Below are 25807 nucleotides of genomic sequence, written 5' to 3'. Positions count from 1 at the left end.
TGTAATATTGAAAATTATAGATCAATATGCCCTCTTATTGTGGGTGTATATCTAATCCTCATGCATGGAGTCTACTTTTTTCAGAAAAATGCACATTGTATAATACCACTTACCTCTGTGATTTATTTCTACCCCTCATATTTAATAATATATTTCAAATGACTCTTTCATTACTAGTGAAATGTTTCAGGCTTATTTTCTACTGCGATTAAAAAAAAAAAACCCTCTCTGGCTCCTTGCCATTAATTCTAAGAATTACATGTGATCCAAAATTAATAAAATATTAGTAGGTTTCCTTCCTGCTGGAGTCACCCAGCATCCAATGAATGAGCTCCTTACAGATTATATTAGAAAATGTTTATTGGCAATTTTGAAAGAAAAGGGAGTCTTTGTGAGAAGCTTAAAAAAGTAATATTAATTGTAGTCTCGCACAGCTAATCAGGACTTATAAGTGTGCAGACTGTTATTCCAAAATCCAGACTCTACATTTGTAGAAACAATGAAAATTTGACATCTATTAACTGTAAACCTCATATTCACACCCCATAAAGAAGAAAAAGAGTAACTCACATAAATAGTGTATGAGTTCAAACATTTTTTTAAAACTAGAGGACTCAATGTAACTATATTCAGGCAATTCACTTCCATCTGGAAATAACCATCCATTTGTCAAAAGTGCCACTGACTTCTCATTGCAAGGACAGTCTTTTCTTCTGCAGCATGTCTCCAGGGTTTCTCTTTCTGAAGTTGGAAAATAATCATGCTTGTATATTCTCAGCTCAGCTCAGAAATAAGAAAGTTAGACTTATTGAAACAGCTCCTTCTAATTGTCTCATTTTCTACAGCTTTCTTTTTTTAAACAACAAATTTCAACAAATATATTAATTTTTATTGTCAAGTAACTTAAACCTACAGACAAGAGCAAAGCTTATGTATCCACTCCCATATTTAAAAATGTTTAAATGTTCTTCAGATACCTATTTCTCCTTTCCCAGAGGTATTATCACGATAATAAGGTTGTTATATATTATGCCATTCACCACATATATATTTATAATTAATCTATATATACGTATGTGCAGTTTTTTAAGTTTACATAGATGGGATCATACTGAATATAAACCTTTGAAACTTGTTTTTTCTCAATACCATTTTGTTTTAGAATTCTCTCTGTCAATATATGGAGATTTGCTTCATTCCTGGTGGTTAATTGTTACATAGTTTTCCACAAATGAAGTGTGTCCACTTTCTCATAATAGAACCAGTCTGTTGCTTTTTCTGGACAATCCCCTGCCTGCACCCACCATCTCTTCTTTTACAGTGGATATACGAGGTGACTGTGGGGTGCTGCTGTGTCTCATCTACCATAGAATAGGCACTTGGGAAATACCTGTTCTGTACATTCTGCTACAAAAACCTCTTACTCCCCTCTTCTCAGTGTTGTTTCTGTTTCATTTTGTTGTTTCTGTTGAATGTGCCTCTATCATTTTCTGTTGAGTTTTCCATGAGCGGTTTCTAATGTGGCTTTACTCATTGCATCTCAATCAACTATAATTGTATCTGAAGAGTAGGAAATGACAAGGGAAACAGAACAAAGACAAACCATAAGAGTAAAAGAAGGAAGAAAGGGTTACTTTCCCGCTTTAACTTCTAAAGGTTCACTTGGTGTCCAGGAGAGTTACTTTTTGAAGTTGCACATTCTCTTACACTTCATTATCTGGGAGGTCAGCTAGGTTTTGAGGCCTTTCTCTTTTGTTAGACAAATAAAAAATTTCTTTTTGTCTCTTTGTTTCAGACCCACATAAGAAAAATGTGCATGATTTTTTTTTAAAGTTTGGTACATTGTTAAAGCTTTCATGTCTCTCTCAAGTTAAATGTTGTTTAGTGTCTGGTACATTCACAAAATGAAAACTATCAAAAATTCTCAAATGAATACATATTTGTATTTTTGGTAGATTTTAGGCTTGTTTTATGGTGTATTTTACCTAGCATGTGCTCAATAAATCTTTTTTTGAATGATTGAGTGAATAAATCAAGTAACAAATATTCGTAGAGATTACAGTAATATTCGTAGAGGTGACATGGTCATTTGACTTGCAGATATGTTAAAATTTCTATTAATCACCTTTCATCTCTTAGAACATTTCAATACTTCAATGCTTAGACCTCCCGTAATTGAAAACTCAGGTCTATAAACAAATGGAATATTAGAGTTAACTCAGACCATCATTCCCAAAAGTATTAAAATTAGAGTCTGTGAGTCTGTGTTTAGGGTTCCCATCTTATTTAGGGCTCCAAAAAAATGTCCTGGCCGGGTGCAGTAGCTCACACCTGTAATCCTAGCACTTTGGGAGGCCAGGGCAGGTAGAAAACAAGATTAGGAGACTGAGACCATCCTGGCCAACATGGTGAAACCTCGACTCTACTGAAAACACAAAAATTAGCCGGGCGTAGTGGCGTGTGCCTATAGCCCCAGCTACTCAGGAGGCTGAGGCAGGAGAATCACTTGAACATGGGAGGCAGGGGTTGCAGTGAGCCAAGATCATGCCACTGCACTCCAGCCTGGTGACATAACGAGACTCTGTTTCAAAAAAAAAGTATCCTCTATGTTAAAAATTTAAGAGCTGTATATCTTAGAGTTTAGGCTATTCTCATATTCTGTTTTGCTATTCTAAGAGATTAAAGCCCTTTTCTTTTGGCCGGTTATATTTTTGTATATGACTATGGCCTGGGCCAGTGCCATCACTAAGAAAATGGAACTTTTAAAAATTCAAGAGTAAAAGCAACTATTTCTAGAACGGACACAGCCTTTCCTAGGTTCAATCATTACCCTTTTAAATTATTTATTCCCTTCCATATGCTGGAAATTATTAGACTGTAAATGATCTTACCACTTTCCCAATGTGATTTGCTTTATGAAAAGATTTAAGTAGGCTGGGCGCGGTGGCTCAAGCCTGTAATCCCAGCACTTTTGGAGGCCGAGGCGGGTGGATCACGAGGCCAACAGATCGAGACCATCCTGGTCAACATGGTGAAACCCCTTCTCTACTAAAAATACAAAAAATTAGCTGGGCATGGTGGCGCGTGCCTGTAATCCCAGCTACTCAGGAGGCTGAGGCAGGAGAATTGCCTGAACCCAGGAGGCGGAGGTTGCGGTGAGCCGAGATCGCGCCATTGCACTCCAGCCTGGGTAACAAGAGCGAAACTCCGTCTCAAAAAAAAAAATACAAAAAAAGAAAAGATTTAAGTATTGAGAACTTCCTTTGGTTTTCCTCAGCAGTGCTCTGGTCTTTTCTGAAAGTTGAGTTTATAGGGTTTCTCTCTACTTAATCTTTATTTTTGTTGTATTTGATAGAATTCTACTAAGCTACAATATTTATGCCAGTTTTCATTTTCAGCAGACTCATAATTGAGCCCAAATCCTCAGAAAAGAGACTTCCTGTCAGAAACATTGGCATACATCCCTATCGCTGCCCCGCTGGCCGTCCCCACACTGCTCAGGCTGTTGTGGACATGTGGAATCAGCAGGGAAATGCGTTCCAGTCTTAGCTCACATATGTTTTTAAGTAGAATTTGTTCTGTGGTGGTACTGAGAGCCCCAGTATTGAGATAATTAGTGCTATTTTCTTAATGGTCAATTTTTGATATTTATTAATAGCTATCATAATGATAGATCTGCTGATGGCCTTGGGTTCTTCCGTGGCACATTTGTTTATAAATGTGGTAGAATTCCAACAGCTTGTAAACTCTACTTCTGGTGGATTTTACTTCAGACAATCAACTCGCTGCTCTGCCACTCTGTCTGCCTTCAAGTTATTGCATGAAGACTCAGCCAGATCACCAGCAGACCTGCAGCTTCCTTGCTGCCCTCTCCCTTTCTCTGTGGGCAGGCCCATTCTCTCAGGAATACCAGCCAGGAGGGTCAAGCTACCGAGGAACATGAGAAAACGTGTCTCCTGAAATCCCTCTATATTTGTTTTCCTTTTCTTTGTATATCAGGGTCCATATTAATTTTTTAAGAAAGTAAAAATTAGGCTACCAATGGCTTAGCAGAAGGAAGATTGGTACTGGTTCTGGTACTGGATTCTAAATCTTTCAAGTACAGTTTGAGAAGGTGCTCATCAAACTTTGAAATACAATAAAGAAGAGTGGAAAAAGTAAGTGTAGTTCTTAATTCCAGTGAGAGGACCAGCAACTTCGTTTTGAATACATCAAAACCTGAATTTGAAATCTTCCATACAGAAACTGCAATGAAAAATGGAAGGGTAAGCAATGTATTATTCCCCAAAGTGTCTAGAAGACAAAAGTAGATCAACAGGTCTAAGCAGAAAACAAAGCTACTAAGTGTTGGGAACTTAGAAAAATCTTAAATTTCAAGTGTGCTCTTAACACTTGAGACAAAGACATAAACAATTAAGCCCAGAGAATCTCAAGGATGCTTGTATAAGGGACAAAATTAATATAAGAAAGCCTCCTTAATTAGGGTGAACCAGGGAGAGAGCACACCTGTTGGAAGCAGGTGACGTTTCAGTTCAAGGCCGGTTGTACACTCTCGAGTAAATCCAGTAATACAAGCTTGTTCCTGAAGGAAACCTCAACAACAATAAAAATCCTCGCTATCTTGCTTCACGAATCCCTCATTTTCCCCTAAGAGTTTTGCTCCAGGATGATACATACTGGAAGGAATCACAGAATTTGGCCTTTCACTGTCTTAAGCAACCTGTATTAACTTAGAAAAGCTAAGCCAGTGATAAACTTAATTTGAATATAGCTCTCCTACTACACTTTTTTGACAAATTCATTACTATTTAAATTAAAAGGATGTTTCAAGATTACAGGTGTATTGGTGCTGTAAACCAGAACGATGATTTCCAAGTGACGATTTTCATTTACATATAGCATTTTATTTCCCCTTAAAAGTAAGGTTTCACTCAAGGGGAAGAATAATAAAACAGGAACGTGCAGGTCACCTGCCTTCCTGCTTCTGTCTCCACTCAGAGGAAGAGGTTACAGACTGCAGACATCCAGCTCCCCTAGCACAGGGGAGATAAGCGGAGGAGAAGATAAGTACCAGGAAGGGTGATTGCCAGCCAGCTTTCTCTTCCCGATTAACCCAGAATTTGGCATGCAGCCAGTGTTTCTTGAGCCTTTATTGATAGCCCAGAGATGACGGTGTATGCTGGAGGTAGGAGAGGGAGTTCCTTTTTAAATAGATGCAAGAGAACTATCGATTTTTATGAAAAGGACATTTTTCTAAATTCTTTCCTAAAATAGGGACAACACGTGAATAAATACTATAGGCAAATATTTTCAAGATAAAATTTGTGAGATCATTTCCATTCATTTAGAATTTTCCACACACACACACAAAAGACTGTTAGTTACTGAACAGTGCCATCGCTGTTAGAAATTCCATCCTCAATTTTAGCAGAGAATGTGCAATACCCCCCCTCAAAAAAAAAGATGAGCTAAGGGAATGGAATGTACTTTTCATTATTTAAAAGAATTTTTTGTTGCTTTAAAATTCTGGATAAAAATCCAATAGTCATAGTTTCTTAGAATTATCACAAGAATATATATTCAACAAGCCAAAGGACGGCGGTCTTCGTAGGATGAAACAATGTTCAACATTTTACAGCTCAGTTTGCTCAGCAGAAAGATTACTAAATTGAAAGATCATGTGATGAAATTCCACTTACATGGAAAATATCTATTTATAAAAAAGATAATACAAGCCCCACAGGAAATATAATATATAAAAAGCTATTTTCACTTCTGCCCTTCTTAGCAAAATAAGACATTACCCACTTAAGAAATTCTACTCTCTTTTTTTCCTGTCTGAGAATTCCTGCCATTTGAGGAAATATGCTGTTGCTTAATTTATTGGTTGGAAATGCTAAAATTGTATTTGTGAAATTAATATTGTAAAAAGAGATGGCAAGATGTAAATGGTATTAACCTTTCATTACACTGTACTTAGAACTTTTCTCTTCCCCTGAAATTTCCATACCCAGCTTTAGTCTGTGGAGGTCCTGGAAGGCATTCGTAGAACTTGGCTCATATATTAGGCTACGATTTAAATGTTTGCTGAACAAATAAACAAGAAAAATAAAGATAGCCTACAAAGGTGAATTTCCAAAAATCCCGTAACTTCAGTGGGCTAAATACCAGATGGAGAAGGGCGCTGCAGATATGATGCTCCACATTTTCCTTTTATGCTTCGTCTCCAAGGCCCTACTCTATTTATTGCTGTGGCATCTGGTAGGCTTTCTTTTCTGGGCTCCACATGCTCCGTGCCATGTGTTAGAATTTTCCTGGAACGAAAGTCAAGGAAATACCGTTTCTAAAAATATGCCTTATGGAGTTTTTTAAATATAATATTTCCTTTCTACTAGCTCATTCACTTAGGGAGCCTAATAAATGGTATTCACATGTAGAAAAAAATCACGGTGAGTCTGATTTTGTCTATGCAACAAACATAACAATTATTTTAACAAAGAGTGCCAAGATTGTTCTCTTTTTCAGGAAATTTTATTTTTGTGTGTTTATGGCTACAGACATTCTGTGCTTACTAAAAATAGTAGCTAAAACATTTATTCAGTGCTTATTTATACCAGGAACTGTATTTTATATATATTGGCAAGTATAATCCTTTAACAGTCCTGTATAGTAGATATTAGTTTTTATATTTTATAAATGAGGAGATCTAGGCTTAGACCATTTGTGAAGCATGGCTAGTAACTTACAAAGCTGGAATTGCTTTCTCTTTTTTTCTTTTCTTTTTTTTTTTTTTTTTTGGTAAAAGACTCAGTTTTAAAGGATTTTTTCTTTAAACATTTTATTATGCAAATATTTAACTATGCCAAATAGTTTAAAGAAATGTACAGCAAATACTCACACCCACCACTGTGCATCATTCTATCCCTCTATCTATTCATGAATCTTACTTTTGGATACATTTCAAAGCAAGTTATAGATATTACAGCATATCTTCCTAAATACTTGGATGTGTGCATGACCAGAATTTAAATTTTATGATTCTGTTTTTTCCCTTGAGGTAAAATTTACATATAATAAAACACACAGCTTTTATGAGTGAATTTCCAGGAGTTCTGACAAATGTATCTACCTGTTGTACCCAAATCTATATTACTCCAGAAAGTTCCTGCAGCCTCCCCCCCACCCCCCATATCCCTTCCCCACCAAGAGCAAATTGCTTCTTCTTTTAGGGCTTTACATGAACGATACCACACTATATATACTCTTCCGTGTCACACTCCTTCCATGTAGCATAATGTTTCTGAGATCGATCTGTTCTTGAGTTTATCGGCAGTTCTCTATTTATCTCTGAGTTGTATTCCATTTTACCAGTTTGTTTATCCATTCTTCCACGTTTCAATTAGTATGAATGAGCTTCTATAAACATTCTTGTACAGACGTTATTGAAAGCATATTAGGTCAACATCTAAAAGTAGGATTCTAGTCATAGATAGGTGTACCTTTAGCTTTTGAAGAAATTGCAAGATCTTTTCCAAAGTTAATTGTTTATATTCCAACCAACAAGATATGAGAGCTTTAGTTCTGCATCCTCAGCCATATCTGGTGCTGTCTGACTTTTTAGGTTTAGCCATTTGGGTGGGTTTGTGGTGATGTTGCATTATGATATAATATGCCTTTTCCTTAATGACGAATATCTTGATATCATTTTCATATGCTTACTGGTCATTTCTATAATTTTCTCTGTAAAGTGTTCATTGAAATTATTTTCTAATTTTTAAAATGTGTTGTTTGTATTTTTATTAGGGAGGTATAGAAGTTCTTCGTATGTATGAGCCATATATGTAAATGTATAAACAAGTACTTTATTAGATATATTTTGTAAGTATTTCTTTCCAGTCTGTGCCTTGCTAATTTTTTCTCTTAGTGACGTCTTTTTTTTTTGAGATGGAGTTTCGCTCTTGTTACCCAGGCTGGAGTGCAATGGCGCGATCTCAGCTCACCGCAACCTCCGCCTCCTGGGTTCAGGCAATTCTCCTGCTTCAGCCTCCTGAGTAGCTGGGATTACAGGCACACATCACCGTGCCCAGCTAATTTTTTTGTATTTTTAGTAGAGATGGGGTTTCACCATGTTGACCAGGATGGTCTCGATCTCTTGACCTAGTGATCCACCCGCCTCGGCCTCCCAAAGTGCTGGGATTACAGGCTTGAGCCACCGCGCCCGGCCAGTGATGTCTTTTGATGAGCAGAAGTTTTAAATTTTGAGGTCTAATTTATCAGGGCTTTTTTTTTTTCTTTTGTGGTTATTATTATTTTCTGTATCCTGTCTAAAACAAGGTTATCTCTAAGTAATATATATATAAATATATTTGTATCCATATTACCACACATACTATATATATATGTCATATATAGTTTGTCTGCAAAGCTTTATAGCGTAGTTTTATCTTTTATGTTCAGATTTGTGTTCCATAGTGAATTAATTTTTATTTATCGTGTGAGGTTCATGTACAGTTTTTTTATTTTCTATGTGGGTATTTAATTCTTCTAGCACTATTTGAAGATGTTCCTTCCCCCCACTGGAATTTCTTAATGTTATTCTTAAAGATCAAATGACCACATAAATGTACATCTGTTTCTGAGCTCTCTGCTCTGTTCCATTGGTTTTTGTGGCTTTTTTTTTTACCAGTACCAGATTACCCTGATTGCTGTAGCTTTATAATAAGTCTTGAAGTCAGATGGCATAAGCCTTCCTTCCTTTTTTTTTTTTTTTTTTTTTTACAAAATCGCTTTGTATATCCCAGTTCCTGTAAAATTTTAGATTTATTTTAGAATTATCTTGCTTGTCTCTAAGAAATTAGCTAAGTGGGATTATGATTTGGAATATATTTATTCTAGGGGTCAATTTGAGAATAATTGACTTCTCACTAATATCAAGCCTTCCAATCCATGAACATACACTATTTCTGTATTTATATTGGTCTTCTTTAAAATCTCTTAGCAATATTTTATATAAACATCTTAAATGGCTACTATTATATTTATTACTCAGAATTCCATTTTCAAATATTGTAGATACAATTTAAAATTTTGGTTTTCAAACTTCCCTGTTAATATGTGAAACTACAATTATAATATTACCCTGATAGCAAGACCAGACAAATACATAAGAAGAAAGGAAACTGTAGACCACCATTTTTTATGAATACAAGTAGAAAAATTCTCAGCAACATATTAGCAAATTGAATACAGGAACATATAAAAAAGACTATTCACCAGAACCAAATAGGATTTATCCCATTAATACAGGGTTACTTAAACATTTGAAAATTAATCACTGTAAACTCCATATTAATAGAATAAATGAAAAACATACCATCATCTCAATAAACTTAGAGATAATATTTTCATAATAAATGTGCTCAACAAACTAGAAATATAAGGAAAGCTTTTAAGCTGCTAAAGGACGTCTATGGAAAACTCATAACTAACAGTACAGTTATTGTTGAAAGACTGAAAATTTTCTCCTGAAGATTCGGAACAAGACAAGGATTTTTACTCTGCCCACTTCTAGTCAGTATACTGACTAGAAGCTACTAAATGAGTTCTGTGAGGTGGCAACATATAAAATCAATATACAAAGACCAGTTATATACACTAGCAGGGAGCAATTTAAAAATGAAATTAAGAAAACCATTTTATTTATAATAGCGTCAATAAAAAATACTTAGGAATAAACATAACAAAAGGACTATAAGACATGCACACTGATAACTGCAAAGCATCATTGAAAGAGATTAAAGATGACCTAAATAATGGAGAAACATACCATGATCATAGAAAGCTTCAGTTCGCAAAATGTCGGTACTCCCCAAATATATCTACAGATTCAATGCCATGTATCCCCAAATGTACCTAGAGATTCAGTCCATCCCTATCAAAATCTTATTCGGCTTTTGTCCTTTTTCCCCCACTTTTTGTGGAGAATGGGGTCTTGCTATATTGCTCAGGCAGATTAGGCCTTCGTAAGAGCTAGGATTACAGGTATGAGCGAGCCACTGTGCCTGGCTTGGCTGGCTTTTTGAAAGAAATGTATGATTCTGAACTTTATATGGAAATACAAAGACCCAAAATAGCCTAAACAGTCTTAAAAAAGAACAATGTTAGAGGACTCACAGTTCCAAATTTCAAAACTTCTTTTTTTTTCTTTTATTTTTTTCGTCTCAGTCTTAAAATTATTTCTTCAAAGTCATCGAAACTTTTTACAAAGCAAGAGTAACCAAGAGTCTTTGGTTAGACAGATTAATGGAATAGAATAAAGAATCCATGAATAAACGTATACATCTATGGCCAATTGATTTTCAAAACGGTTTCAGAGCAATTCAGTGGAAGAAAGAATAGTCTTTGAACAAATGGTTCTGGAACAACTGGATTCCCACATCTACTAATAATACAAGATAGCGAATTTGGATGCTTGTATCACACCGTGTACAAAAATTCACTCAAAATGATCAAAGATTTAAATGTAAAAGCTCAAACTATAATTTTTATAAGAAAATATATATCTTTATAACCTTGGATTAGGCAATAGTTTTTGGATGAAATACCAAAAGCATATACAACCAAAGAAAAATATAGATAAATTAGACTTTATCAAAATTTTAAACTTTTGTGCTTCAAAGGACACTATCAAAAAGTGAAAAGAGAATTCAAAGATGGAAGAAAATATTTGCAAATATTATATTTATTTAGTAAAGAGTATACAGGACATGTGAAGAACTTTTACAATTCAATTAAAAAGACAACCCAATTTAGAAATGGGGAAAAGATATGAGCAGATGTTTGTCCAAAGAAGATATTATAAATGGCCAATAAGTACACAAAACATTCCTCAACGTTATTAGCCCTTAGACATGTAAATCAAAGCTGCAATGTGGTACCACTTCGTACCCACTTATATTACTATTTTAACTGTCAAATTATTATAGTCTATCTTTTTAGACAGTAAATATAGTAATATAGTATATAGTAATGTAGTAATCATCTTAATGACAGACAGTAACAAGTGGTCACAAGGATGTGGAAAATTTTGAACTTAACATGCATTTTGATGGTATTGTAAAGTGCTGTAACCACTTTGATAAAATACCTTGACGTTTTCTCAAGAAGTTTATCATAGAGTTATTTCATTCCCAGGTGTAGACCTAAGAGAACTGAAAACATACATTCATGCAAAATTGTACATGGGCGTTCATAGCAATATTATTCCTAGTAACCAAAAGAACAGACAACCCAAATAGCCATCAGCTAATGAATGGATGAACAAAATATGATATATGCATGCAGCAGAATATTATTCAACCTAAAATCAGAATGAAATACATTTGCATGCTGCCAAATGGATGAACCTTGAGAACATTAAGAAGGCAGACGAAAAGACTATATGTTGTCTGACTCCATTGATATGGAATGTCCAGGATAGGCAACTCCATAAGGACAGAAAGTCGAGTCGTGGTCATAAGGGACTGGGTTTTGGGGAATGGGGAGTGACTGTTGTACTGTTAATGGGTACAATACTTCATTTTGAGTGATGAAAGATTCTGGAGTTAGAAAAGAAGAATAGTCACACAGCACAACTCTGTGAAAGTACTAAAAAGCATTGAACTGTACACTTTAAAAGAGTGAACTATACATCATAAAAATTATATCTGCAATAAAAAAGTTTTTGTAAATATATAATTTTTGTAAATATACTTAATAGTTCTGATAGTTGTTTGGTAGGTTTAATGGGATTTTTTATATAAAATATACCATTCAGTCAGTTTGTTTCTTTCTAATTGTTGTAGCTTTTCTTTCTTTTTATTGTAATGACTCAAACTTCCTGTAAATGCTGAGTAGAAGTGGTGAGAGTGGACATCTTTGTCTTGATCCTGATTTTATGAGGAATTTTTAAATTAACAATTGAGTATAATTTCCACTGTAGGATTTTCCGAGATGCATTTTATTGTGTTAGGGAAATTCTCTACCATTTCTAGTTGATGAGCATTTTTTTAAAATCCTTAGTGGAATTTTACTTTTTTCAAGTTATTTTTTGTTTCCATTGAATTGTCATATAGTTTTTCTCTTTTACTATTGGAATTTTCCACTGTCTCGTATACCTGATATCAAAGAAATGGACAATATAAGTAGAGAATTCCACAACAGATTATAGAGGCTGGGGCTACAAGTGGCTAGAATCGATTCTACCAGCATTCCTTTAACTGGAACTAGACCAAAATACAAAGGGTATGAGAATTATAGTCTTCCTGGGTGCCTTGGAGAAGTATGAAGTGATTTGATGAAAACAGAGCAATTAGAGTGATGGTAATTAATAAAAACAAAGCCCTTTTATATATTATTATTTTAAAGTAACAGAAATCTGTCTTCAAAAGAACACCCCAATACTGAGGTTGAACAAATCAATGAATGGTTGGTAGGTGGCGCAAGCCAAGTTTCTCATTGTCAGGGCAATCGCAGTAAGTTAGGAGACTGGGCTGCAGCTAACCCTGTAATGCTGGGTCAGAGTTGGACATGTCAAATAACTTCATGTTAGCCTAACTATTGTTTAGTCTCATGAAGATACATATGGTCAGATGCAGAAACAATTATAGGTATGTTTATATACCTGGGTTGGAATATGTATTTATACCTCTTGGCTCTTTCTGCTGAGGGGGCCTGGGAGCAGTGATACCTCAGTAGCATCAAGCACATGCAGTGCCCAGATCTTGGTTTCTAAACATGATTCTCCAATAATAGGAACTAGGGATCCTCAGAGAAATGACTGAGTCTGTGGCTGGGACAGTAAAAATGCAAAATCTTGGAGCACGTGGTATGCCTTAAAAAAAACAAAAGGCATACAGGAACCAATTTAATAGAGCTCCCAGAGACCAAAGCTGGAAAAGTTTGAGCCACAAAATAAATAACATCATATTTGATTATAACCCATGGTATAAAATAAATATGTCTGAGTGATCCTAATATTAATAAGTGATTGAACCAATAAATTAAGAGTCTTTCTTCTAAAAGAATTCCAAATAGTACAGGTAGATATATCCCCCTTCAGATAATGAAGTTTATCCTCTCCCTTAAATGTGGGCTGGATTTATGACTGGCTTCCAAAGAGGGGAAACAGTAACTTTACAATGAAAAAGCCTAGTAAACATTACCTTAACCAGGTGATCAAGGTTCACATCACCATAAGTCAGGCTGATGTCATTTGCCCACCCCCGATGTGATGTGAGGAGACGTTTACCTGGGTGACATTCTTCCCAATAACCCTAATCAGTCAAAGGGCAAAACATTAGCAACCCAAAAGTGAGGGACGTGCTGTAAAAATACTTGGCTAATACGCCTCAAGACTGTCAATGTCATGGGCAGTCAGAGAAGACTGAGAAACTGTCAGACCAAAAAAGACTGAAAAGACATGATGACTCAATGCAATGCGATATCCTAGACTAGACTGGATCCTGGAACAGAGTAAGGACATTGGCAGAAAGACTGGTAAAATCCAAATGAAATCTGGAGTTGAGTTACTAGTAATGCATCAATGTTGGCATCTTAGTTGCGACAAACGTGCTGGCCATGGTAACGTGAGATGTTAACTCTGGGAGAAACTAGGGCAGGAGTTGTAGGAACTCTTTGTATTATCTTTGCAACATTTTCTGCAAATTTAAGATTATTCCAATATAAAAAATTGTTAAAACTGTAATACTAAGAAGGCCCCAAAGATGAAACAGATATCGGCAAAGCTCTTGTGGCATGAGTAGGGGTGCAAGGCCTGAGTCCTGACTGCTCAGCCTCTTCTCACTCCTCACTCCCTTCCAGGCTCCCTCCCTCCTTCCTCAGGTCTCGGGGTTCTCTGTCACGCACTGTGAAAAGTACTGCCCTACAGAATTAAATGCAAACTCTTCATGCAACATGTCTTCTGGGGCCCTTCGTATTCTCACCCTTGTCTACCTTCCATGTTCATCATCTGTTGACTTCTTGCCTCCTATATTTATTTCTGTATTTTTATTTCCTTCATATATTTTGAAGGCGCTGTCTTTTCCCCAAGCATATCATGGCCTTCTTGTTGATTTTGAACATGCTATTTTTTTTCAGCTTGGAAGACCATTCTCAAACTTAGTCACCCTCCAAAACTCTTCAGAAATCATCTTAGAATTCAGTTTAAGAGTCAGCCTTCTCTTGAAAGGCTCTAAGGCAAAGGGACACGTATCTGAAACATTTCTACAATAGCACGTGAGTCTTGCTAGTTGCCTGTGTGGTGCCTGTAAGCATTCCCCTTGCCTGCAGATAGTCCACAGTCTCCTTAACGAGATGCCATTCGTCTCTCTCTGCCAAATATCAAGCACATTACTTGCACATAGTAGGTATTCAATAACTGTCAAATAAATGAATGAATAAGTGAAGAGTAGCAATTTATTGAAATTAGATTTTTTTGTAGGCTTTTAATTTATTTGAACCTAGTTGTCATGAAAATACAAAGTCAACATTTGAATAAACAAGTTGATCCCAGTTTGCCAGTTTAAAAGAAAAGCAGTGGCTTTTCAGGGGTAAGTGCTAGCCTCCATTCAGCCAGCGTGTAAACAACATATTGAGAGTGGTTGGGTATTTTTTTCCTTAAATAACAAAAATTCTACATGGGGCATACTTCACAGCCAATGAAATAGGTACAGTAATGTTGCTTTTTCAGTCTGCTGGTGTTTGAACTAGTTGTCAGTAAAGCTAACTGCATCTATCTATCTTCATTAGACATTCCAAGGTGATGCTTTTTGATGCAGGTGGCCCAGCTCTTCCCAGGCACTTTAATTTGCCAATGATTGTACCCGCTCTCTGTAGAACAGAGAGTGATTAGTTTCACGTTTTGCTCAGTGGGCAGCTTAACGTTCTTGTCACCTTACATTGAGTTTTAAGTGTGCAAAGCGCAAAGAAAGTGAAACGTGTTTCTCAGACTTGGGGGCGGTGGTGGCTGGCATGCCTGGTAACTGGAATTACTCCTGGATATAGACATTTAAAAGCCTGGTTCATTAACCAAGAATGAAATAATCTGACAAAAGGGCATCAGAAAAGGCACCACGAGTGTGTGTGCAGAAAGGTTAGATGCATCTTTTCATTTTCCTTCACAAAAGCGTCATTTGCTAGCATGTGGGATCTGAGCACTAGTTTGCTGGCTTAGATTACTACCGTTTAAGAGAGAGAGAATGGCAGGATCTGGTTTAGAAAATAGCATTCCATCTCCAGAACTTTTTTCTTTGAGTATTCTAAGGCAACATGTCACCCAAAACAGAGAACGAGAGGCATCGATGTTTAATGTAATGACTATTCAGTACCTTACGTCTTGGACAATTTTGCTCTATTGCCAGGGGAAGTTGAGAAGTTCCTTTTGGAACAATCCAAAACCACACTTAGCAGTTTCGTCTGATGTTCATTTGTTTAATTTCCTGGGAGTGAGGTTGACTCATTTATGGGGACTTAACCTAATGTCATTATTAGCAGAAAAGCTTATTTAACATTTTAAGAAAACATGGGAAAACGCCAGGCACATGGCATCCCAAACATACACTTTATTTGCTACCCTCTTGAAGAATTTGTTTGCATATAATGTTCACACCAGTGATAACAGAAAATGTATTTAATAACTACTCAGAATTAATATGCTGCAGTATGCATGGCTGCCTAATTTAATTTATCTCTGATTAAGCCTATTATGTTTGAGATCACTTTACAGAAGAGATTTTTTTGCCAGCTGTAAGCTTATTTGAATTGTAATATAAGTTAATAATGTGTGAAATAACCAGTGGGCCTACTTCTAAATGTTAATTTTTGCCAACTGACTTCCTGAGTTGCATACCAAGACCATTAATGGGCATTTAGTTAATATCTTACATGAAGACCAGCTATTGGAATAAATACGAGAATATTTTAAGAGGCAAAGACAAATGGCACAGAAATTCTCTAATTCTGAAATCCAGAGGGAAGGCTCTTGCATTATAAAAGTAATTGGAAATCAGTGACTGATAACCACATGACATCACATATAAGGTGACACATACCTTTTACATAAGTTGTGTTCTAAATTTATAATTTATTTCCTCAGCACTAAACCATCTCACTGGATCAGATAGATGGGACCCTCAGGTGTCTGGCAGTGACCCTGCAGCACCTGCCTCACTGTCTGGGTCATCAGGTCTCTCAAGTGGGCCCAGCACCAGAGGGAGGGGACTTGGGCTATTGCTGTTCAGTGGCTTGTTCTCCACGTTATAGACCAAGCTTTGTATGTTTACCCAGAACCAGTTGTTCCATCCATCAGTCTAATCCCCTTTTTCGATGTCTTCAGTAAGAAAAAGTGATTGGGCTAATTAAATTCCCTTTGCTCAGCGGTGGGCCTCATACAGGTCCTGTGCATCCTTAGATACAGTCTGTATGGCTCAGAATGTGAGCTGTATTGTTTGTATACATGCTTGACTGTGGTGAACTGATTCCTCCCTACCCATTCTCAAACCGCTTTTCTCCCTTTTTATATTTCTTTTTCTGGCTTTTTTTTTTTTTTTTTTTTTGAGACACAGCTGTGCTCTTGTCACCCAGGCTGGAGTGCAATGGCACAATCTCACTTCACCGCAACCTCCACCTCCCAGGTTCAAGCGATTCTCCTGCCTCAGCCTCCTGAGTAGCTGGGACTACAGGTGCCCACCACCACACCTGGCTATTTTTTAAATTTTTAGTAGAAATGAGATTTCACCATGTTGGCCAAGCTGGTCTCAAACTCCTGACCTCAGGTGATCCACTTGTCTCGGCATCTCAAAGTGCTGGGATTACAGGCATGAGCCACCACACCTGGCCCTTTTTCTGGCTTTCCAATTAAAATTCCACCCAGTACTCAAAGCCCCTTAAACTCATACCTGCTCTGTGAAGATTTCCTACCCATCCCAGGCCATGAGCACATACATCCTCACTCGTTGGCAGTGGGGTCACTTGCCTTGATCATGTGGTCACCTTCCCTGTACTCTACTCATAGACTGTATGAGGACAGAGTACCTGTAATTTGAATTGTTATAGCCCCACGTTGCCTAATACCATTTCTTGTAAGAAAGAAACTATCAATAATGGTAGTGATTGATGTTCAGAATACAAACATGGCAAGGGGGAAGCTTATGTATCATGACCCCTAGGGGAATAAATAAATGCAGGGAATCCATAAAGTCAGTTTGCGGCTTCTCATTTGTTTTAAATTTGAGGTAGAAATTTGCATGTCATGATTAAAAAGTTGGAGATCACAAAGTGGCTTTCTCCGGGCTGGGCACGGTGGCTCACGCCTGTAATCCCAGCACTTTGGGAGGCCAAGGCGGGTGGATCACGAGGTCAAGAGATCGAGACCATCCTGGTCAACATGGTGAAACCCGCCCCTACTAAAAATACAAAAAATCAGCTGGGCTTGGTGGTGCGTGCCTGTAATCCCAGCTACTCGGGAGGCTGAGGCAGGAGAATTGCCTGAACCCAGGAGGCGGAGGTTGTGGTGAGCCGAGATCGCGCCATTGCACTCCAGCCTGGGTAACAGGAGCGAAACTCCATCTCAAAAAACACACACACACGCTAAAAAAACAAAAACAAAAAGTGGCTTTCTCCTTGCTTTGAACAGCTCTTGCTACGCTTATAGTTTGAATCTCAGAATGCGTGTAAAGCAGTGTTTCTAACCCTGACTTACATGAGGGTTGGCTGGGGAACTTCAGACACGTATGCCCATGCCAAGGGCTCACCTTCGAATAAGTTAAATCAGGGAGCACTGTCTTTCTTAGAAAGCTAACCAGATGATTTTAGTAAGAAACCAGAATTGAGAACCACTGGTGTACAGGAAACGTAAAGGCGTTAAATTCATGTATCCTTCTAGTGTTGGATCACTGTATACAGCTGCTTAGCAATGAAAGAAGAGTGATTTTTTGTTTGTTTGTTTGTTTTTGAGATGGAGTTTCACTTCTGTTACCCAGGCTGGAGTGCAATGGTGCGATCTTGGCTCACCGCAACCTCTGCCTCCTGGGTTCAGGCAATTCTCCTGCCTCAGCCTCCTGAGTAGCTGGGATTACAGGCACGCGCCACCATGCCCAGCTAATTGTTTGTATTTTTAGTAGAGACGGGGTTTCACCATGTTGACCGGGATGGTCTCAATCTCTTGACCTCGTGATCCACCCACTGCGGCCTCCCAAAGTGCTGGGATTACAGGCTTGAGCCACTGTGCCCAGCCAAGAAGAGTGTTTCTAATCGGATTCAAATTGGAGCTCTCTGGTGCAGGTTTCCGTGCCATAACACCCAAGGTGACCTGCTCCCTTTGTTTGTAGAGTACTGTCCCATTTTTAACACAGAAAGTTCCGCATAGTAGGAAACGCCTCTCTACTGGGCAAACCAGGGCAGTTGGTCATCCTGCTACCTACGCACTTATTACTTGGATACCACGGAGGTATTTTTGTATAAATTTCCTCTTCAAAAACAGGAAGTGGGGTTTCTGATATAATTTTTAATGGAAAAATATAAACAGAACACTTTAAAACCTTAGCAGCCTTGAGGGGAAAGAGATATATCAAGAGAAAAATGGAAAACATTGCAATAGGTTCTCATTGAATTTCTGCAGTTAAGATGAAGAAGGGGGATTATGGCATGTAATTAATTAAAGAACATAAAAATATTCACTTTTATCTCTGCTATGTAGGTAAATTAAGGATAACTTTGTTAACATAAGAAGGCATGGAGCAAAAATCCCAAACTTGTAAATATAATTAGACAGTATGTTCCTTGAATATAGTTTTTTGTTTTGTTTCATTTTGTTTTTGAGATGGAATCTTGTTCTGTTGCCCAGGCTGAAGTGCAGTGGCACAATCTCAGCTCACTGCAACCTCTGCCTCCCGGGTTCAAACAACTTTCCTGCTTCAGCCTCCCAAATAGCTGGGACTACAGATGCGCACCACCATGTCCAGCCAATCTGTTTTGTAGTTTTAGTAGAGACCGGGTTTCACCACATTGGTCAGGCTGGTCTCAAACTCTGACCTCGTGATCTGCCTCCCTCGGCCTCCCAAAGTGCTGGGATTACAGGCATGAGCCACTGCGCCCAGCCGAGCATAGTTATTTTTACAAAGAAGAAAACAAAGGGTTATTGACAGCTGCATGGAAGGTTACTGACAGAACTAACGTGTGGCTCCTAGATCATTTTGCGGTAGGATCTTTGACTTTTTCCTACTACACATCCTTTTCAGAACCGTCTAACCACAGAGCTCTGTATGATCGAGGTGTGTCTCACAACCGTCTAACCGCGGAGCTCTGTATGATCGAGGCGTGTCTCAGAACCGTCTAACCACAGAACTCTGTATGATCGAGGCGTGTCTCAGAACCGTCTAACCACAGAGCTCTGTATGATCGAGGCGTGTCTCAGAACCGTCTAACCACAGAACTCTGTATGATCGAGGCGTGTCTCAGAACCGTCTAACCACAGAGCTCTGTATGATCGAGGTGTGTCTCACAACTGTCTAACCGCGGAGCTCTGTATGATCGAGGCGTGTCTCAGAACCGTCTAACCACAGAGCTCTGTATGATCGAGGTGTGTCTCACAACTGTCTAACCGCGGAGCTCTGTATGATCGAGGCGTGTCTCAGAACCGTCTAACCACAGAACTCTGTATGATCGAGGCGTGTCTCAGAACCGTCTAACCACAGAGCTCTGTATGATCGAGGCGTGTCTCAGAACCGTCTAACCGCGGAGCTCTGTATGATCAAGGCGTGTCTCAGAACCGTCTAACCACAGAGCTCTGTATGATCTAGGCGTGTCTCAGAACCGTCTGACCACAGAACTCTGTATGATCGAGGCATGTCTCAGAACCGTCTAACCACGGAACTCTGTATGATCAAGGCGTGTCTCAGAACCGTCTAACCACGGAACTCTGTATGATCAAGGCGTGTCTCAGAACCGTCTGACCACGGAACTCTGTATGATCGAGGCGTGTCTCAGAACCGTCTGACCACAGAGCTCTGTATGATCAAGGCGTGTCTCAGAACCGTCTAACCGCGGAGCTCTGTATGATCGAGTCGTGTCTCAGAACCGTCTAACCACGGAACTCTGTGTGATCCTGGGTCACATACTTTCTTTTATTGTTTCTGTCCAGACCTCCTTTTCCTCTACTTTTATATTTTTTTCCTCGTTTTCTGTAAAAGCTCTGCACACCCCTTTGCAGTGGATGACTGATGTGTTGCTTCCAGGATCCCAGGTTACCGATGACGGGATGCCAAAAAATGGAAATGAAAAACTAGTCACTTGGAAAAGATGTACTTTTAGACAGTTTAAGGTTTCAAGATCATCTCATATTCTGATTTCAATAGCTTTTTAAAAATTGGGTACCTACAGTATGCCAGGTTCTTTTTATGCATTGTATGATTTAATTCTCATAAAATCCTGCAAAACAGAGAATATGTCCATTTTCCTGTTGGGGAGTTTATTTAGTACACAGGCGACTGGAGATTGAAAACAAGGTCAATCTGACTGAAAGTTGAACATCTTGTTAAACTCAAAGATATGATGACAGCTACACTGGAAGTGATATTGTCGATAGCATAGTTAACTTTTTTAAGGAAGTTATTGCTCCATAATTGAGTATGACAAAGAATGGAGAGACTGGAAGTGATACTGTCAATAACATAGTTAACTTTTTTAAGAAAGTTATTCCTCCATAATTGAGTATGACAAAGAATGGAGGACTACATAATTTGAAGTAGACACATTTGTAAGAAATATACTCAGGAAGATGAACATATGTTCAAGTTAAAGGATTGCCGACAAGCTGACTTAAATTTCTTTGGGGGATGACGGGAGGAATACACGCATCTATACCTTGGTGCATACATATACGCAAACCTTCTTGAGCCAAAAAATAGATACATTTCAGAGCGATAGGAATCAGTATATAGTTAAAAGCTAATCTGGACATGTAATTGTGAGAATTTATTGTATAATAGGTTTTGTTGCAGGCTATACTGCTTTTCATATGCATTTGGGTATATTTTTATTGAATGATAAAATGGAGTTTGACCATTAACATTCAATGGTATAAATTGCTCAACTGCGTTCCAAATCAGTGATCATTGTTTGGAGTTATCTTAAAGCCAGATGATTTTATGAAATTTGTCTTCTTATTTAGTGAATGTACATAGCTTTTCTTAGTATAGTTATTTAGATGGGCCAGTCTTCCTGCTGTTCTCTTTGTCCTTCCTTCCTTCCTCCTTCCTTATGTCCTTCCTTCCTTATTGATAAATTGATGTGCATCTACCTCAAATTGATTATTTGTCCAAACTTCTGGAGCCAAGATAACAAACTGCTGTTATCTTGATAAAGGTAACATGTATAGAAAGTCAACTTGACTTTGCTTGATAATCCCTAAAAAATAGCAGAGAAGGAAAATGATTCTGTGAATACCTCCTTAAAAGTAGTCATGAGATGGTTAGTAGTTGTTTCAGGAAACACACACAGTTCTCTGGACAAACTAGACCAGAACAAAATACATATAACTATGAAGTGAAATGTCTAACACTAGAAGCTTCTGGTTTTATTAGATCGAACACATGCTTTCATATCTTCCTGTTCCAGAAATCTCACTAAAATTACTCTCTCTAAAATTAGTAAAGAATAAAAAATAAATCTCACTAAAATTAGTAAAGAAGTTAAACTATAAAGCAGGGATACAGAGCAAACGAGAGAAAACAAACAGAGGAGATGCTACTGCACGTGAGATACCAGCCAACCTGTGGAAGACGGCAGAGTGAAAGAGGAAGAAAAGCTGAGGTTCCCTGAGTCAAGCCTTCAGATTCACGCATGGGACACTGCAGAGGCTTAGGAGTCATGAGACTGGAAGAAGGGGGATTGATTGCCGGGAGTTTCAGAGCAGCATAGTATATGGAGTATTAGCTTTGCCCTCCCTCGCTCACACTGCCACTACCGGTTCCCCTATCCCTATGTGAGGCATTGGGGATGGGCTACGTTGAATCAGAGATACTCTGGACTCCAAAAGAGAGGAGAAACTCCACAGAGAGAACAGGTGAAACCCTCCTGGACTATTTCCCTGACATAGCTCCAGGAAACCCACATCTAGGGACTGCCTCCTTAGACAGGGGTTTAGGGATTCTTATCTGCAGAAACTTAGTCCAAAAAATGACTGATTGGCAGAGTCCCCATTGAAATGTTTAGATTCCCCACTCTGTTACCTCAGAGGGATGTCAGTCAAGGAAAAACCACACCCTTTCTACACTCAGGGTTTCCCTGGGAAGTTAGACCCACTGTTTTTAAATACAAATGAATTGTTTGTTTCATATATAATGTATATATGTAAAATAAACATATATATTTCTTAAATATAAATGAGTAATAAAGGGCCACCAGATATTTGAGAATATCTACTCACATAAAATGTAGATTAACATATAGAGATCAAAACAGAGAAAGGGACTAAAGGGGCTCAGAGAAGATACAGATATTTCAGGAAACAATTGAAAAGATTTTTTAAAAGCTTTTGAGGCTGGGTTCGGTGGCTCATGCCTGTAATCCCAGCACTTTGGGAAGCTGAGGTGGGTGGATCACCTGAGGTCCGGAGTTCAAGACCAGATGGAACAATATGGTGAAACCCATCTCTAAAAAAAACAAAGAAAGAATAAAAAAGCTTTTGAAAAGCAAATGAAAAGCTTTTTATAGTAACTTCAGAAAGATGAGAGACACTGTTATATCTATAAAATAAAAAATATTATATAAAACAGGAACAATTAGAAAATAAGGAGGTATTGGAAATTAAACTTATAGAACAATGTAAATGATTCAAAGGTATAGAAGTCAAACTTTGTAGAAAGTAGATAGTCCAAACATTTTCACGCTGCTGATACAGACACACCCGAGATGGGGTAATTTATTTTTAAAAAGAGGTTTAATGGAATCACAGTTTCACATGACTGGGAGATCTCACAATCATAGTGGAAGGCAAGCAAAGAACAAAGTCACATCTTACATGGTGGCAGGCAAAGAGACAATGAGAAGCAAGCAAAAGGGGTCTCCCTTTATAAAAGCATCAGATCTCATGAGACTTATTCACTCCCATGATAACAGTGTGGGGAAAACCACCCCCATGAGTCAAGTATCTCCCATCGGATTCCTCCCACAACACATGGGAATTATGGGAGCTACAATTCAAGATGATATTTGAGTGGGAACACAGCCAACCACATTAAATGGAGATGGGGTGAGTGGAGGTAAGACATGGAGTGGATTAATCCACGAGGTTCCACATTTTGCCATAGGCAGCCAGAAGGAGAAACAAGAAGAAAATGGTTAAGAGACGAGTAACAAAGAATAGTAGAAGAATAATAGTCAAAATGGAACAATGCTATTTTCCAGATTTTAAGAGACCATAAAGAGCCCAAAATGATAGGTAAGAAAAGAACCATTAGCTCATCATGGTTCTTTATTTTGAGACTTCAGAATACCAGGATTAAAAAGAAGATTCCAAAACCTTCCAGAGGAGTAACACGGGTCATATGTAAAAGTTCATACGTGGTACAAGGAATAGTAGCGGCCCGAGGCTGCCGCACCGGAAGCCAGAATACAATGAAGCACAGCCTAAAATTCTGAGGGAAAATCACATTTCACCGAGCATTCAGTTACAAGCTTAATCACAAACAAGTATGAGCGTAGAATTAAGACATTTTCAGACACACAAGGTCTCAACAAATTTACCTCCCATGTACCTTTTCTCAGGAAGCTACTAGAGAATGTGCTCTACAAAATGAGGATGTAAACCAACAAAGAGGAAACCATGGGATCCAGGAAACGGGGGCCCCAACACAGGAGAGAGGCACAGGGATTTCGCAAGATGGTGTTAAAAAGAAGCCCCAGGACAACAGGTGGGCAGCTGGCCTGGAAAAACCCTAGACCAGAGGGATGGGACGGGAGGCTCCTCCAGGGAAAAAGAGATCCAGTAGACTAACAAGTTGGACTAATTGCGTGAAAAATGGTTTTAATATAAGTTTTGTAGTTCTTGTGGATAGTTCACGAACAATTTATGATAGATACAGAAAAGAGGTAAGCACAATAAAAGACAACACCAGGAAGAACAAGGTGTTGGACAAGATTGAACACAAACTCTTTACTACTTGTCTCAGTAGTAAACAATATTACATGGTCATAGTAAGGTAAACTAGAATATCAGTTTAACCCCAAATTGCCATTTAACCCACTGGAAAGGTCAGGGAAGAAAACTTGGAAGCCTGTGAGAGCATCGGAGTGCCAAGTTTTCTTTATTTTGCACAGTAGTAAGGCAGATAATCTCTAAAAAATGGGAATGTTTTTATGAACAAGCAGGTACTCAGAGATTTTATTACCACCAGGCCTGCTTTACAAGAACTTCTGAAAGAAGCATTATACATAGACAGGAACAATCAGTATTAGCCTTTCTAAAAATATACCAAAAAGTAAAGAGTATCAATATAAAGAAGAATTTACATCAACGAATGGATAAAATAGCCAGTTAACATCAAATGGCAGTAACCCTAAATTTAAGTCGACTAAATCCCCCAATCAAAAGATACAGCCAAAACCTAATGGTATGCTACATCCAGACCCATTTCACATCCAAAGATACACAAAGACTCAAAACAAAGGTTTGGAGAAAAATTTACCAACCAAATGGAGAGCAAAAATAAATAAATAAAGAAAAACCAGGAGTTGCAATTCTCACATTTGATAAAATAGATTTCAAAGTGACAAAGATACAGTGGTAAAAGGATCAATGCAACAATAAGAGATCTTAATACCCAGATACATAAGACCCATAACGAGATTTAGACTCAACGAGACAGAAAATTAATAAGGATATCCAGGACTTCAACTCAGATCGGGAACAAGTAAACTCAATAAATATTTATAGAATTCTCCATTTTAAATACACAAAATACTGATTGGCCATTATTAATACCCATTTTTAGAATGAAGCAATATTCCTGTTCTCTCTCCCTCTTTTTCTTCCTCTTTCTTCCTCTCCTTCTCTCCTTCTTTTACTTTTCAACATCCTAGTTCCTCACCTCTACTCAATACATTCCTCTGAACACCTGATTCCTTGTGATTCTCCCGTCCGACTGAAACCTCCAATCCATAAAAATAAATAAATAAATAAATAATAATAAATGGTAACGTAGTGTCAGTATACACACCATACTTACGTAGAGGGCTGCGAATATGATGGTTAAAAGCGGTTTCCTCTCCCGTGGTGAAATTCAACCTCCCAACTTACGTTTGCTGGATGGTGCTAGTTTTCCTGCGCTGGAAAAGACCAGAGATTAACCAAACCAAGAACAGCTGGTTGCAGCCTATATAGGAGGTTACACACACTGGAAAACAAGGCTTTTTCATAATAAAAGCAAACAGCAAAGTAGTTTCCTTTGAGGAGCAGGAAGAGGGAGTGGTCGGTAAAGTGGGGGGACGGGAGTACTCTTTTTGATTATAGGCCTTATAATGCTATTTACCTTTTTAAACTGTGGGCATATATTACTTTCATAAATACTACGCAGATTTCTTTTTTTTTTTTTTTTTTTTGCCAATCAGTTTGAGCTTATGAGGTTAGCCTTGAACTGATGACCTCGCCTTTGCGAGCGCCATGACCTCCGGTGGGAGCCACTTTGGACCCTACTACGCAGATTTTTTTAAATTACTGGAATCAGAAGTAGAAATTATAAAACCAGCATGCTAAATGCTCCCACCTCCCCCT

At 38.0% G+C, this 25807-nt stretch overlaps 1 protein-coding gene across 22 annotated transcripts in view; it reads left to right on the top strand.

Annotated features, from left to right (window-relative positions):
- ENOX1 (ecto-NOX disulfide-thiol exchanger 1) overlaps positions 1–25807 on the top strand; it is a 626515-nt gene that overhangs the window by 319195 nt on the left and 281513 nt on the right. For 6 of the 22 annotated variants that reach the window (XM_078375354.1, XM_078375352.1, XM_035302563.3 and 3 more), the window contains one exon: positions 23803–23948. The exons of the other annotated variants lie outside the window; for them this stretch is intronic. In XM_078375354.1, coding sequence (XP_078231480.1) covers positions 23861–23948 — 88 coding nt within the window. In that variant the 5' untranslated portion in view covers positions 23803–23860. The remainder of the gene's footprint in view (positions 1–23802; positions 23949–25807) is intronic. 22 annotated transcript variants of the gene reach the window in all.

This window comes from Callithrix jacchus, chromosome 5, assembly GCF_049354715.1.
Source record: "Callithrix jacchus isolate 240 chromosome 5, calJac240_pri, whole genome shotgun sequence".
Lineage (NCBI taxonomy): Eukaryota > Metazoa > Chordata > Mammalia > Primates > Cebidae > Callithrix > Callithrix jacchus.
The sequence above is the reverse complement of the archived record's forward strand: the minus strand, read 5'-3'. Positions and strand labels throughout refer to the sequence as shown.